The 14957-nt window shown below is 53.1% G+C and overlaps 1 protein-coding gene across 1 annotated transcript; it reads left to right on the forward strand.

Annotated features, from left to right (window-relative positions):
• The first annotated feature begins 3676 nt into the window (after positions 1–3676).
• Positions 3677–14917, forward strand: tsr2 (TSR2 ribosome maturation factor). Its single transcript, XM_078205251.1, has 5 exons — positions 3677–4069; positions 8717–8807; positions 11662–11753; positions 12194–12379; positions 13604–14917. The coding sequence occupies exons 1-5, from the start codon at positions 3920–3922 to the stop codon at positions 13727–13729; spliced, it is 645 nt and encodes a 214-aa protein (XP_078061377.1). The 5' UTR covers positions 3677–3919; the 3' UTR covers positions 13730–14917.
• Positions 14918–14957: the final 40 nt, after the last annotated feature.

Genomic DNA, 14957 nt, shown 5'->3' on the forward strand with positions numbered 1-14957 from the left:
CCTTATCTCTGTAACCTCCTCCAGCCCCTACACCCCCTCCCTATCTCTGTAACCTCCTCCAGCCCCTACACCCCTATCTCTGTAACCTCCTCCAGCCCCTACACCCCTCCCTATTTCTGTAACCTTCTGCAGCCCTTACACCCCTCCCTATCTCTGTAACCTCCTCCAGCCCCTATAATCCTCCCTGTCTCTGTAACCTCCTCCAGCCTCTACACTCCCTCCCTATCTCTGTAACCTTCTCCAGCCCCTACACCCCCTCCCTATCTCTGTTACATCCTCCAGCTCCCTACACCCCTCCCTTTCTCTGTAACCTCCTCCGGTTCCATACCCCTCCCTATCTCTTTAACCTCCTCCAACCCTTATACCCCTCCCTATCTCTATTAGCTCCTCCAGCCCCTATAACCCTATCTCTGTAACCTCCTCCAGCCTCTACACTCCCTCCCTATCTCTGTAACCTTCTCCAGCCCCTACACTCCCTCCCTATCTTTGTTACATCCTCCAGCCCCTACACACCCTCCCTATCTCTGTAACCTCCTCCAGCCCCTACACCCCTCCCTATCTCTGTAACCTCCTCCAACCCCTCCACCCCTCTTTATCTCTGTAACCTCCTCCAGCTCCCTATACCCCTCCCTTTCTCTGTAACCTCCTCCAGTTCCACACCCCTCCCTATCTCTATAACCTCCTCCAGCCCCTACATCCCCTCCCTATCTCTATAACCTCCTCCAGCCCCTACATCCCCTCCCTATCTCTGTAACCACTCCAGGCCTGACTCCAATCTCGATCTCTATAACTTCCTATAACCCTCCGAGATCTCTGCGCTCCTCCAATTCTGGCCTCTTTAGCATCCCCCATCACTCCACCATTGAAGGCCGTGCCTTTAGCTGCTTGGGAGCCCTAAGTTCTGGAATTCCCTCCCAAAACCTCTCATAAGAATATAAAGAAAAGTGATGTGCAGGTTAGGGGGATTGGCCATGCTAAATTGTCCCTTCGTGTCCAAAGATGTGTAGGTTAGATGGATTGGCCATGTTCTATGACGGACATAGAAAGTAGGATGGGGAGTAGGCCATTCGCGGCTGCCCTGCCATTCACTATGATCATGGCTTAGCCTCTATCTTACTGCCATACTCCACCGATCTCCCCATAAACCCCTTGAACCTTTAGAGGCTCGAAATCTATTTATTTCCTCCTTAAATATATTCAGTGGCTTGGCTTTCACAGCCTTCTGTGGTAGAGAATTCCACAGACTCCTCACCTCAGTCCTAAATGGCCTGCCCCATACCTTGAGACAACACTGGTGCCCCACAAGGCTGTGTTCTCAGCCCCCTACTATACTCCTTATACACCTATGACTGTGCAGCCAAATTCCCCTCCAATTCAATTTACAAGTTTGCTGATAACACCACCGTAGTGGGTTGGATCTCAAACAATGACGAGACAGAGTACAGGAATGAGATAGAGAATCTGGTGAACTGGTGCGGCAACAATAATCTCTCCCTCAATGTCAACAAAACAAAGGAGATTGTCATCGACTTCAGGAAGCGTAAAGGAGAACATGCCCCTGTCTATATCAACGGGGACGCAGTAGAAACGGTCGAAAGCTTCAAGTTTTTAGGTGTCCAGATCACCAACAACCTGTCCTGGTCCCCCCATGCCGACACTATAGTTAAGAAAGCCCACCAACGCCTCTACTTTCTCAGAAGACTAAGGAAATTTGACATGTCAGCTAGGACTCTCACCAACTTTTACAATTGCACCATAGAAAGCATTCTTTCTGGTTGTATCACAGCTTGGTATGTCTCCTGCTCTGCCCAAGACCGCAAGGAACTACAAAAGGTCGTGAATGTAGCCCAGTCCATCACGCAAACCAGCCTCCCATCCGTTGACTCTGTCTACACTTCCCGCTGCCTCGGCAAAGCTGCCAGCATAATTAAGGACCCCACGCACCCCGGACATTCTCTCTTCCACCTTTTTCCATCGGGAAAAGGATACAAAAGTCTGAGGTCACGTACCAACCGACTCAAGAACAGCTTCTTCCCTGCTGCTGTCAGACTTTTGAATGGACCGACCTTGCATTAAGTTGATCTTTCTCTACACTCTAGCTATGACTGTAACACTACATTCTGCACTCTCTCCTTTCCTTCTCTATGAACAGTATGCTTTGTCTGTACAGCACGTAAGAAGCAATACTTTTCACTGTATTTTAATACATGTGACAATAATAAATCAAATCAAATCACCCCTTATTCTTGCCCCTTCCCCAGCCAGTGAACCAAATATTTGGTCGTAGAGGTGAGAGGAGTGTCTTAAAGGAGGAAAGAGAGGGAGGGTGAGAAAGAGAGTATGAGAGAGATAGCAAGAGAAAGAGCGAGAGGTGGAGAGGTTTAGGGAGGGAATCCCAGAGATTAGGACTCCCCAGGCACAGGCCAAACGGTGGAGCGATGGGAATAATGGGGACACATGATGGGCCAAAATAGTCAGCTGACCGCACTTTTAGAATGCTTTCTACGGTGCATCTGTAAAAGTTGGTGAGAGTTGTAGCTGACATGCCAAATTTCCTTAGTCTTCTGAGAAAGTAGAGGCTTTCTTAACTACAGTGTCAGCATGGGGACACCAGGGCAGGTTGTGAAGGCTTTAGAGAGGGTGTAGAGAATGAATCCCAGGACGAGGAAGTTAGATTTTAGAAGTTGGGATGTTCTCCTTGGAGGAGAGAAGACGGAGTGGAGATTTGATCGAGGGATTCAAAAATCACGAGATGTGGTTGGGGTGAGTCTAGGACAGAGTAGAGAGGAAGAGAAACTGTTCCCACTGGCGGAAGGATTGGGAACCAGAGTGGAACGCAGATCGAAGGTGTGGCGAACCACTGTAGTTATCTGTTTATGTGATAGTTTATGTGATATGCCTGGACACGCCCCTGCTGCCTCAATCCGGGGCTCCGCCCTCCTCAGGGTATAAAGGTGGCTGCTCTCCGCCCCTTTTGCCTCAGTTCGGATTAGCTATCGGTTTGGGTGTGCTCCAGTTCTTTGTTAATAAAAGCCTGTTATTTCACAACAACGAGTCTTTGCGTAATCAATGGTGCATCAGAAGGCGATTGGGGAGACACGAGGAGAAACTTTTCACGCCGCCAGTGGTTAGGATTGGGAAGGCGCTGCTTTAGAGTGCAGCGGAGGCAGGTACATTCGAGAGGGAATTGGAGCATTATCTGAAAAGAAAGAATGAGCAAAGTTACATGGAGAAGGCAGGGGATGGTACTTGGTGAACTGCTCGCTCGCAGAGCTCTGGCGCAGACATGATGGGCTGAATGGCCTCCTTCTGAACTGGAGAAGCTCACGGATCAGAGGTAGGCAGAAGGCAAAGCCACGGAGGGACTTGAACATTGAAGGGAACAAACATTTACAGGGCTATTGATAAAGACAAGTCGACGGGGCAAATTTGGACAGTTTGGTCAATGGGCAAGCATGGGCACAGTGGCAGGAATGGCCTCCTTCAGGTTTGTGTCACTCAATTATACATCATGGTGGGGGCTGCAACTGGTCACCAAAAGATCCTGAAGACTTGGCCAAAGATCAGGCAAGACCTTCAGGAGTGGTGATGTTGACAGGATTGGGCCAGTGAAGGGACCTGCAGTTTCTTCTCCTGGTGGCTAGGGGGCAGTGGCCTTGGAGGACTCTGAGTAACCACTCAGGCAAGCTGTGGGAACTTGAACAAGTCAACGGCTGCCGCGCGCCTGCTCAGCGGTACCGTCATCGCAGAGAGTGCGTCGTTTCTGCGCATGCTCTGAAACCGGCCCGCCGTCCACGCGCAAGGGGGTCCCCATTCCCACGCATGTTCTGGAGCCGGCCCGTCGTCGGCCTTCGCATGCTCCGCAAGAGGCGGCCGCCATTACTGCGCAAGTGCCAGGAACGGTTCGCCGTCCGCACGCATGCTCCGTAAGCGGGTTCGCCGTGACTGCGCATATTCAGAAGCTTCATCCTGCCGGCGAGCAGCTGGCATGGCGGCGCTGAATGAGGGGGCCCGAGTGCTGTTCACCGAGAGCGTCCGGGGCGCCCTGGAGACCTGGCCCGCCTTGCAGGTAAACACAATAGGGAAAAGGGAAAGGGTGAGCGGAAGCGGGTGGGAGCGTCCGGTTTAAAAAAAACGAGTGGAGCCGCGAATCGTGGAGGTTGGGGGGGAAAAAATAAGCGGCGAAACAAGATGGCGGCGCCGCAAGGCGGCGAGCTGAGTCGGAGGTGACGTAAGAGCGACGAGGACCGGAAATGGCGTCACAAAACAGTTCTAACCAGCTGGTGAACTTTGCTCTCTGGTTGACCCTGTGACACAGTAAGGAGTCTAATAACACCAGGTTAAAGTCCAAGACTTGAAAGTTGGACTTTAAGCTGGTGTTGTTAGACTCCTTACTGTGTTTACCCCAGTCCAACGCTGGCATCTCCACATCATGACCCTGTGACCACACTGAGATGGTCCAAAACATAAAGGGCATAGGTGTCAGGTTAGAGGAGAAAGATTTCAAAGGGACTTGAGGGACAAGTCCACGAACAGGCTGGTGTGTATATTTGATTTGATTTATTATTGTCAGATGTATTAGTATACAGTGAAAAGTATAATTTTTGCGCGCTATACAGACAAAGCATACCGTTCATAGAGAAGGAAAGGAGAGAGTGCAGAATGTAGTGTTACAGTCATAGCTAGGGTGCAGACATGATGGGCTGAATGGCCTCCTTCTGAACTGGAGGAGCTCACGGATCAGAGGTAGGCAGAAGGCAAAGCCATGGAGGGACTTGAACATAAGAAATAGGAGCAGGAGTCGGCCATCTAGCCCCTCGAGCCTGCCACGCCATTCAATAAGATCATGGCTGATCTGATAGTGGGTTCAGTTCCACTTACCCGCCCGCTCCACATAACCCTTAATTCCCTTAATGGTTATAAATCTATCTACCTGTGACTTAAACACATTTAACGAGGTCGCCTCTACTGCTTCATTGGGCAGAGAATTCCAAAGATTCACTACTCTCTGGGAGGAGAAGTTCCTCCTCAACTCTGTTCTAAATTGACTCCCCTGTATTTTGAGGCTATGCCCCCTAGTTCTTGTTTCCATTGTAAGTGGAAATAACCTTACTGCTTCTACCCTGCCTAGCCCCTTCATTATCTTATATGTCTCTATAAGATCTCCCCTCAACCTTCTAAACTCCAATGAGTACAGGCCCAGTCTACTCAATCTCTCATTCCTCTACAACATTGAAGAGAACAAACATTTACAGGGCTATTGATAAAGACAAGGAAACGGGGCAAATTTGGACAGTTTGGTCAATGGGCACGGTGGCAGGAACGACACTGAGAAAGATCACCTTAATATAAGGTCGGTCCATTCAGACGTCTGCAGCAGAGAGGAAGCTGTTCTTGAGTCGGTTGCTGCATGACCTCAGACTTTTGTATCTTTTTCTCGATGGAAGAAGGTGGAAGAGAAAATGTCCGGGGTGCGTGGGATCCTTAATTATACTGGCTGTTTTTCCGAGGCAGTGGGAAGCATAGACTGAGTCAATGGATGGGAGGCTGGTTTGTGTGATGGACTGGGCTACGTTCATGACCTTTTGTAGTTTCTTGCAGTCTTGGGTAGAGCAGGAGCCCCATACCAAGCTGTGATACACCCAGAAAAGATGCTAAGAATGTGCTGTCAGGGGAAATATTGGAGGTGGGCACAATTACAACATTTAAAAGACATTTGGACAGGTACATGGATGGGAAAGGTTTAGAGGAATGTGGGACTATTCCGTTTACAAAACCTGGTTGGCATGGATGAGTTGGGCCGAAGGGCCTGTTTCCATGCTGGATATCTCTATGATGCTTTATTTGGCTATCAGAGAGGGCATAGGGGGGGTGTCAGGTTAGAGGAGAAAGATTTCAAAGGGACTTGAGGGACAAGTTCTTCACGAAGAGGCTGGTGTGTATATTTGATTTGATTTATTATTGTCAGATGTATTAGTATACAGTGAAAAGTATTGTTTCTTGTGCGCTATACAGACAAAGCATACCGTTCATAGAGAAGGAAAGGAGAGGGTGCAGAATATATCAGAGTGGAAATCGTGAGCCCCTCTCTGCTGCCTCCACGTTTTCCCCGGCTGAACCGCTATGAAGAGAGGCTGGTGTTGCTTTCCCCAGAGAAGGCTGAGGGGGGAACCTGATCGAGGTGTTACAAAATTATGAGGGACATACATAGGAAGCAACGGTTCCCCGCACTGGAGAGGTCAATGAGCAGCGGGCTTAGATTTGAGGCCAAGGGGAGGGAGATTTAAAGGGAATTTCACAATCTGCTCCCTGAAAAGCTGCTTTTTAAAATTTATTCATTTATAGGTCATGGGCGTCGCTGGCTGGGCCAGCATTTATTGTCCATTCCTAGGTGCCTGTGGACAGCAGTTGAGAGTCAAACACATTGCTGTGGCTCCGGAATCGCATTTAGGCCAGACTGGGTAAGGACGGCAGATTTCCTTCCCTAAAGGACATTAGTGAACCAGATGGGTTTTTCCCACAATCGACAATGGTTTCATGGTCATCAGTAGATTCTTAATTCCAGATTTTTAAAATTGAATTCAAATTTTGAGATCTGCTGTGGCAGGATTCGAACTCGGGTCCCCAGAGCTTCACCCGAGGTCTCTGGATTAATAGTCCAATGATAATAGTACTACGCCACTGCCTCCCCTGAGGCAGGAACCCTAAAAAAAACGTCCTGACTTAATCTGAGTTTGTTTATTTGGTTTGACCTAAAAAGAGGGTAATTGAGAAGCATTGAGATGAGAACTTGAAACACCGCAGCATGCAAGGCTACGGACCAAGTGCTGGAAAATAGGATTAGAATGGATAGATGTTTGATGGCTGGCGCAGACACAATGTTGCTGTGCTGTAAATCTCAATGAATCAAACCCATCACCTTTGGTGTCAGCAGCGGCTCAGTCAATAGCTTCATTGACCCGATTCCCAGGTTGATAAATTTTATAATTTATTTATTAATGTCACAAGTAGACTTACATTAACACTGCAATGAAGTTACTGTGAAAATCCCCTAGTGGCCACACTCCGGTGCCTGTTCAGGTACACTGAGGGAGAATTTAGCATGGCCAATGCACTCTAACCAGCACGTCTTTCAGACTGTGGGAGGAAACCCACGCAGACATGGGGAGAACGTGCAGACACCACACAGACAGTGACCCAAGCCAGGAATTGAAACCGGGTCACAGGCACTGTGAGGCAGCAGTGCTAACCACTGTGCACAAGGGCGGTGCTGAGGGAGGGTCAGTGCTGAGGAAGCGCCGCACTGTGGGAGGGTCAGTGCTGAGGAAGCGCCGCACTGTGGGAGGGTCAGTGCTGAAGGAGCGCCGCACTGTGGGAGGGTCAGTGCTGAAGGTGCGCCGCACTGGGAGGGTCAGTGCTGAGGGAGCGCCGCATTGTGGGAGGGTCAGTGCTGAGGGAGCGCCGCACTGTGGGAGGGTCAGTGCTGAGGGAGCGCCGCATTGTGGGAGGGTCAGTGCTGAGGGAGCGCCGCACTGTGGGAGGGTCAGTGCTGAGGGAGCGCCGCACTGTGGGAGGGTCAGTGCTGAGGGAGCACCGCACTGTGGGAGGGTCAGTGCTGAGGGAGCCCCACACTGTGGGAGGGTCAGTGCTGAGGGAGCGCCGCACTGTGGGAGGGTCAGTGCTGAGGGAGCGCCGCATTGTGGGAGGGTCAGTGCTGAGGGAGCGCCGCATTGTGGGAGGGTCAGTGCTGAGGAAGCGCCGCACTGTGGGAGGGTCAGTGCTGAAGGAGCGCCGCACTGTGGGAGGGTCAGTGCTGAAGGTGCGCCGCACTGGGAGGGTCAGTGCTGAGGGAGCGCCGCATTGTGGGAGGGTCAGTGCTGAGGGAGCGCCGCACTGTGGGAGGGTCAGTGCTGAGGGAGCGCCGCATTGTGGGAGGGTCAGTGCTGAGGGAGCGCCGCACTGTGGGAGGGTCAGTGCTGAGGGAGCGCCGCACTGTGGGAGGGTCAGTGCTGAGGGAGCCCCACACTGTGGGAGGGTCAGTGCTGAGGGAGCGCCGCACTGTGGGAGGGTCAGTGCTGAGGGAGCGCCGCATTGTGGGAGCGTCAGTGCTGAGGGAGCGCCGCACTGTGGGAGGGTCAGTGCTGAGGGAGCGCCGCACTGTGGGAGGGTCAGTGCTGAGGGTACGCCGCACTGTGGGAGGGTCAGTGCTGAGGGAGCGTCGCACTGTGGGAGGGTCAGTGCTGAGGGAGCGTCGCACTGTGGGAGGGTCAGTGCTGAGGGAGCGCCGCACTGTGGGAGGGTCAGTGCTGAGGGAGCGCCGCACTGTGGGAGGGTCAGTGCTGAGGGAGCGCCGCACTGTGGGAGGGTCAGTGCTGAGGGAGCGCCGCACTGTGGGAGGGTCAGTGCTGAGGGAGCGCCGCATTGTGGGAGGGTCAGTGCTGAGGGGGCGCCGCACTGTGGGAGGGTCAGTGCTGAGGGAGCGCCGCACTGTGGGAGGGTCAGTGCTGAGGGAGCGCCGCACTGTGGGAGGGTCAGTGCTGAGGGAGCGCCGCACTGTGGGAGGGTCAGTGCTGAGGGAGCGTCGCACTGTGGGAGGGTCAGTGCTGAGGGGGCATCCTAGTGCCCAGCTGAGAGTCGGCACCTTAAGGAGTGAAGGGAAGGTGAGCTGCTCCCTGGCTTGGAGACTTGACGTGTTCCTCTTGTTGCTGAATTGCAGGTGGCTGTGGAAAATGGGTTCGGTGGTGCTCAGTCCCAGGAGAAAGCAGATTGGATGGTCACCGCTGTGGCCCAATATTTCTGTGACAATGGTGAGTCGTCACTGCCTCCGATCACCAACTCCCACTGCGAAACTACCAAGTAACCAGTTGTTAACGATGCATGTAGAATCTCGGCTCCACACGCAACACTTTGTCCACAATTCTTTCAGAGAGCCAGTGCTGACTTGATGGGCCGAATGCCTCCTCTTTTTCAGCTTTATTTATTCGTCACAAGTAGGTTTACATTAACACTGCAATGAAGTTACTGTGAAAATCCCCTGGTCACCACACTCTGGCGCCTGTTCGGGTCACACTGAGGGAGAATTTAGCACGGCCAATGCACCCAATCAGCACATCTTTCGGACTGAGGGGAGAAACCGGAGCACCCGGAGGAAACCCACGCAGATACGGGACGAACGTGCAGACTCCGCACTGACAGTGACCCAAGCCGGGGGTTGAACCCGGGTCCCTGGCGCTGTGGGGCAGCAGTGCTGACCACTGCCGCCCAACGTAGATGAGTGCAGCTCCAACAACAGGCGAGAATATCGGTGCCCTCTAGGGATGGGTGGGGAGGGAGTGCCTGGGTACGGTGTTCTTTCGGAGAGTCGGTGCCGACTCAGTGGGACGAAAGGCCTCCACCTGCACTCTGGAGACTGTTCAGAAGGAGCCCCAAACACTGGAAGTGCATCTTACCAGATGGGTGAAGATATTTATTCTGGAGATTTGGGTGCCGTTGGCAAAGTGGCCATGCAATATCCATCCCTGGATTCCCCTTGGGAAGGTGGTGAATGGTTGCTGTCCTGTGTGGGGAAGGTATTCCTGTTCCCTCGCCAGAGAATTGGAGCAAGGCAGGAGAGAGATAATGCAGAAACATTACTCCACGGTAAAAGCAATGACTGTTGCTGTGACAGAATCGCATGTCGTGTGCAGGCAGGGCAATTGACGGGAAGTAAATGCATTGTGAAAGATTTTCAGTAATATTCTCGTGGTGTTACAAGGCTAGGCTGGCTCGAATTTACCCTCCAATTGGAGACATTTCTAATGGAGGTTGTCTATGTAATCATCACACTGCAGCTCACTATAGTGTGGTGCCCCCAGTGGACAGGCAGTCTAATAATAGGAGGACATTCAGCCCCCCTCTCTCTCTCTCTCGAGCCTGTTACACAGGAACAGGAGGAGGCCTTTCAGCCCTTATTGAGCCTGCAGGAACAGGGGGAGGCCCATTCAACCCATCTCTCAAGCCTGTTGCACAGGAACAGGAGGAGGCCATTCAGCCCCCTGGAGCATGTTCGGCCCTTCATTGAGATCATGGCTAATCTGTGACCTAACTCCATGGAGCCATCTTTGCCCTGTGTCCCTTAATACCTTTGCATAACAAACCTCTCGCAATCTCAGAGCAGATATCAATGATGGAACCCGGCGAGTGCAGGTATCAGCCTGCTATAGTCTCATGGAGGCTGTGCAGTCTGGATTTTCCAGGACAATTCCTGGATTCCACAATGTGGCTACTTCAAATTGTAAAACATGACACGGGAATGTTTTCTACCCATTCGAGGGGTGTGGGCGCCACTGGCCAGGCCCAGCAATTATTGCCCCTTCTTGGATTGCCCCCTTGAGAAGATGGTGGGAGAGCCGCCTTGAACCCGCTGCAGTCCCTGTGTGGTGTAGGTGTACCTACGGACTGTTAGGGAGGGAGGTCTGGGATTTTGACCCAGGCACAGTGAAGGAACGGCGATATATTTCCAAGTTGGGATGATGGGTGGCTCGGAGGGGAACCTTCAGGTGGTGGTGTTCCCATGTATCTGCTGCCCTTGTCTTTCTAGATAGTTGTGGGTTTGGAAGGTGCTGTCTAAGGATCTTTGGTGAGTCGCTGCAGTGCATCTTGTAGATGGTACACACGGCTGTCATTGTGCATCGGTGGTGGGGGGAGTGAGTGTTTGTGGTTAGCGTGTCGATCGAGCGGGGCTGCTTTGTCCTGGATGGTGTTGAGCTTGAGTGTTGTTGGAGCCGCACCCATCCAGGCAAGTGGAGAGTGTTCCATCACACTCCTGACTTGTGCCTTGTAGATGGTGGACAGACTTTGGGGAGTCAGGAGGTGAGTTACTCACTGCAGGATTCCTAGTCTCTGACCTGCTACAGTGTTTATGTGGCTGGATCCAGTTTCTGGTTAATGTTAACCCCCCCCAGTATGTTGATGGTAATGCCACTGGATGTCACGGGGTGATGGTTAGATTTTCTCTTGTTGGAGATTGTCAATGCCTGGCACTTGTGTGGCATGAATGTTTCTTGCCATTTATCAGCCCAAGCTGATCTACAAGGCACAAGTCAGGAGTGTGATGGAATACTCCCCACTTGCCTGGATGGGTGCGGCTCCAACAACACTCAAGAAGCTCGACACCATCCAGGACAAAGCAGCCCCGCTTGATTGGCACCCCATCCACAAACACCCACTCCCTCCACCACTGACGCTCAGTAGCAGCAGTGTGTACTATCTACAAGATGCACTGCAGCAACTCACCAAAGATCCTTAGACAGCACCTTCCAAACCCGCGGCCACTTCCATCTAGAAGGACAAAGGCAGCAGATACCTGGGAACACCACCACCTGCAAGTTCCCCTCCAAGCCACTCACCATCCTGACTTGGAAATATATCACCGTTCCTTCACAGTCACTGGGTCAAAATCCTGGAATTCCCTCCCTAACGGCATTGTGGGCCAACCCACAGCACATGGACTGCAGCGATTCAAGGCAGCAGCTCATCACCACCTTCTCAAGGGGCAACTAGGGATGGGCAATAAATGGCAGCAACGCCTGTGTCCCACAAGTAAATAAAAAGCAGCCGTGTGCTGGATGTTATCCAGGTTACTGAATCCTCTGTTTCTTTCACATCTTCCCATCCCTGCAGTGGAGCTGGAGGCTGAGGAGGTGGAGGAGCTGCTGGCTGACCTGCTGTACAATGAGTTTGACACTGTGGTAGAAGATGGAAGCTTATCAGAGGTAAGCGTCCCAGACCCTCACACTCCCCCCACAGACCATCACACACTTGCCCCCCACCCCCCCCCTGCACTGCCCCCACAGACCCTCAGCCCCCCATGGACCCACACACAACCCCCTCCCTCCCCCGGCATGGACCTCCCACCCCCTCCCCTCCCCACCCCCTCAGGGACTCAGACTGTAGTCCAGAGGTGGCCTCAGTAAATCTCTGTCCTTCTCTGATTGTCATTGGTTCTCCTTCCACTGGAAGCAGATATGGGGAACCTTTCGAGACGCCTGGACTAAATCTCCCCTTCAGCTGTCCGCTCTGAGGTGGTGCTCCCAGCTCCTGTCGCCTCCCCCAATATTTATAGCTGCTCTCAGCTCCCACCGGGGTGGCGGGGGAGAGAGAGATGCCCTAACTTTCTCTGTGTGTGTTGTGTGTGCGCCTTCTCTTCCCTCAGGTGGCTCTGCAGATCTGGACCTTCTTTGGGTTGTGTCAGAGGGGCCAGGAAGCTGAGGTCAGGGGTCGCATCAGCAGGCTGGCGCAGAGGAAGGGCAGCACGAAGGTGAACGTGGTGCGAGGGCAGAGCCCGGGCATCGAGGCTGGCAATGAGGACAGCGAAGAGGAGGAGGACGAGGGGATAGAAGTACGTGTGAGGCCTTTTAAACAGAGGAACGTTTTAATGGACGTCCGTTCTGGACGGTCGGTCGAAATGTCAACGGCATGGTGCAGGATGGAGGGGGAAGGGGGCGGGGGGGGGGGGTGGGGGGTGCATGGACACAGTTGCCTCACGATGGCGTGAGGTGAATGTCCTGCCCGGCGTGTTATACAGGCAGCAAAGCTCTGTTCCCAGGGTCTGGCCCAAACGTTGTCTCACCCGGGATGGTGTCAGACCCCGCAGGGGGCAGGGCTGGGCTTCCTGCCAGCCTCTGCTGCGGGGTAAGTGGTAATGTAGGGGGGAGCTATACGATAAATGGCAGAACCATAAAGGGTGTAGATACGCAGAGGGACCTGGGTGTGCAAGTCCACAGATCCTTGAAGGTGACGTCACAGGTGGAGAAGGTGGTGAAGAAGGCATATGGCATGTTTGCCTTTATAGGACGGGGCATAGAGTATAAAAGTTGGGGTCTGATGTTGCAGATGTATAGAACGTTGGTTCGGCCGCATTTGGAATACTGCGTCCAGTTCTGGTCGCCACACTACCAGAAGGACGTGGAGGCTTTGGAGAGAGTACAGAGGAGGTTTACCAGGATGTTGCCTGGTATGGAGGGGCTTAGTTATGAGGAGAGATTGGGTAAACTGGGGTTGTTCTCCCTGGAAAGACGGAGGATGAGGGGACACTTAATAGAGGTGTATAAAATTATGAAAGGCATAGATAGGGTGAACGGTGGGAAGCTTTTCCCCAGGTCGGTGGTGACGTTCACGAGGGGTCATAGGTTCAAGGTGAAGGGGGGGAGGTTTAACACAGATATCAGAAGGACATATTTTACACAGAGGGTGGTGGGGGCCTGGAATGCGCTGCCGGGCAAGGTGGTGGAGGCGGACACACTGGGAACGTTTAAGACTTATCTAGACAGCCATATGAACAGAGTGGGAATGGAGGGATATAAAAGAATGGTCTAGTTTGGACCAGGGAGCGGCACGGGCTTGGAGGGCCGAAGGGCCTGTTCCTGTGCTGTATTGTTCTTTGTAAGGGGTGCTTACCCCCCTCTTGTTTCCCGGACAAAAGGATGGAGGCCGGGTGAGAGGGGTGGTGCCAAAGTGCCAGCACGGTCTCTGTCCAGGGAGTGGGCACCGTGCCAGTCTTGCGGGTTGGCAGCCTCGTGTGAGCACCTCTCCTGACTTCACCACCTCCCCTCTCTATCAACAGGCGATGGACTGCGACCCCCACCCTCCCAGCAACGAGGCCAGCCACCAGCAGCAAGCAGGGCCCAGCACCGCGGAGGAGGAGCCGCCACAGGATGGCTGGACGGTGGTGAGGCGGAAAAGGAAGTAGTGGCTTCAGAGACTGGGTGGCCTTCCTTCCCGGCCCCCCAGCGTTGGGTAGCTCAGGAACCACAACCTCCCAGCAACTTCTCGGAGTTGGGGGGGGAACAGGGCGGATGAAGCCTGACCGAGAGACGCGAGCCTGACCGAGAGACGCGAGCTGGAAATCTGCGGTGGAATGTTGCCAATGCGTGGCCTCCCGTGGAGAAAGTGCCCAAGATCGGCCCTGCCAGCCTGTCCTTGCCTCTTCCATGCCAACTCTCCTCGCTGACAGCAATCGGGATGGCCTGCTATCTTAGCCTGCCAGAGGGTTAAATGTGCACTTTGCTGTTGTATTTCCACAGCAGCAGAATTGTGTTTGAACCCAACCTGCCCTGCAAAGCCTAACTGGCCCAAACAATCGCAGTCCAGGATCAGTCACAGCTCCATTGACGCATGTTTTGTGGAGGGGTGATGTTTCCGGTTTGCCCTGTATGTGCCTCTTGTCAGCCGTGGCTCTGTGGCTAATGCTTGCACCCTGTATCCCAGGCTTGTGCATTCAGGTCTCACTCCAAAAAAACATTCGGCCCATCACATCACATGGGTGGCACAGTGGGTTAGCACGGCTGCCTCACAGCGCCAGGGACCCGGTCACTGTCTGTGTGGAGTCTGCACGTTCCTCCCGTGTCTGCGTGGGTTTCCTCCGGGTGCTCCGGTTTCCTCCCACAGTCTGAAAGACGTGCTGGTTAGGTGCATTGGCCATGCTAAATTCTCCCTCGGTGTACCCGAACAGGTGCTGGAGTGTGGCAACTAGAGGATTTTCACAGTAACTTCATTGCAGTGTTAATGTAAGCCTACTTGTGACACTGAATAAACTTAAAAAACTAAATACTCTCGCGTGTCCCCCAGCCCCCCACTCTCTCTCTTGCGTGTCCTGCCCCCCCACCCTCCTCTCCCTTGCGTGTCCTGCCCCCCCACCCTCCTCTCCCTTGCGTGTCCTGCCCGCCCTCCCCCCCTCCCTTTCTCTCTCCCCTCTCTCTTCCTCTCCACCTCTCGTCTGGATGCTCTCCCCATTCTCCAGGGTGCCATTGTAGATCTACCTCCTTCATTGACCGTGAGCTGAGTAATAAGGGCAGCACTGAAATGAGCAGTGACCTGCTTGGAAACCTTGCTGCTAAAGATGAATATTAAAGATGAAAAATGAAGCTGGCTCTTGCAATGTTGTAAGTGTTGTCCTGTTTTTGAATTGTTTAACAAGC

Source organism: Mustelus asterias, unplaced genomic scaffold (assembly GCF_964213995.1).
Source record: "Mustelus asterias unplaced genomic scaffold, sMusAst1.hap1.1 HAP1_SCAFFOLD_642, whole genome shotgun sequence".
Lineage (NCBI taxonomy): Eukaryota > Metazoa > Chordata > Chondrichthyes > Carcharhiniformes > Triakidae > Mustelus > Mustelus asterias.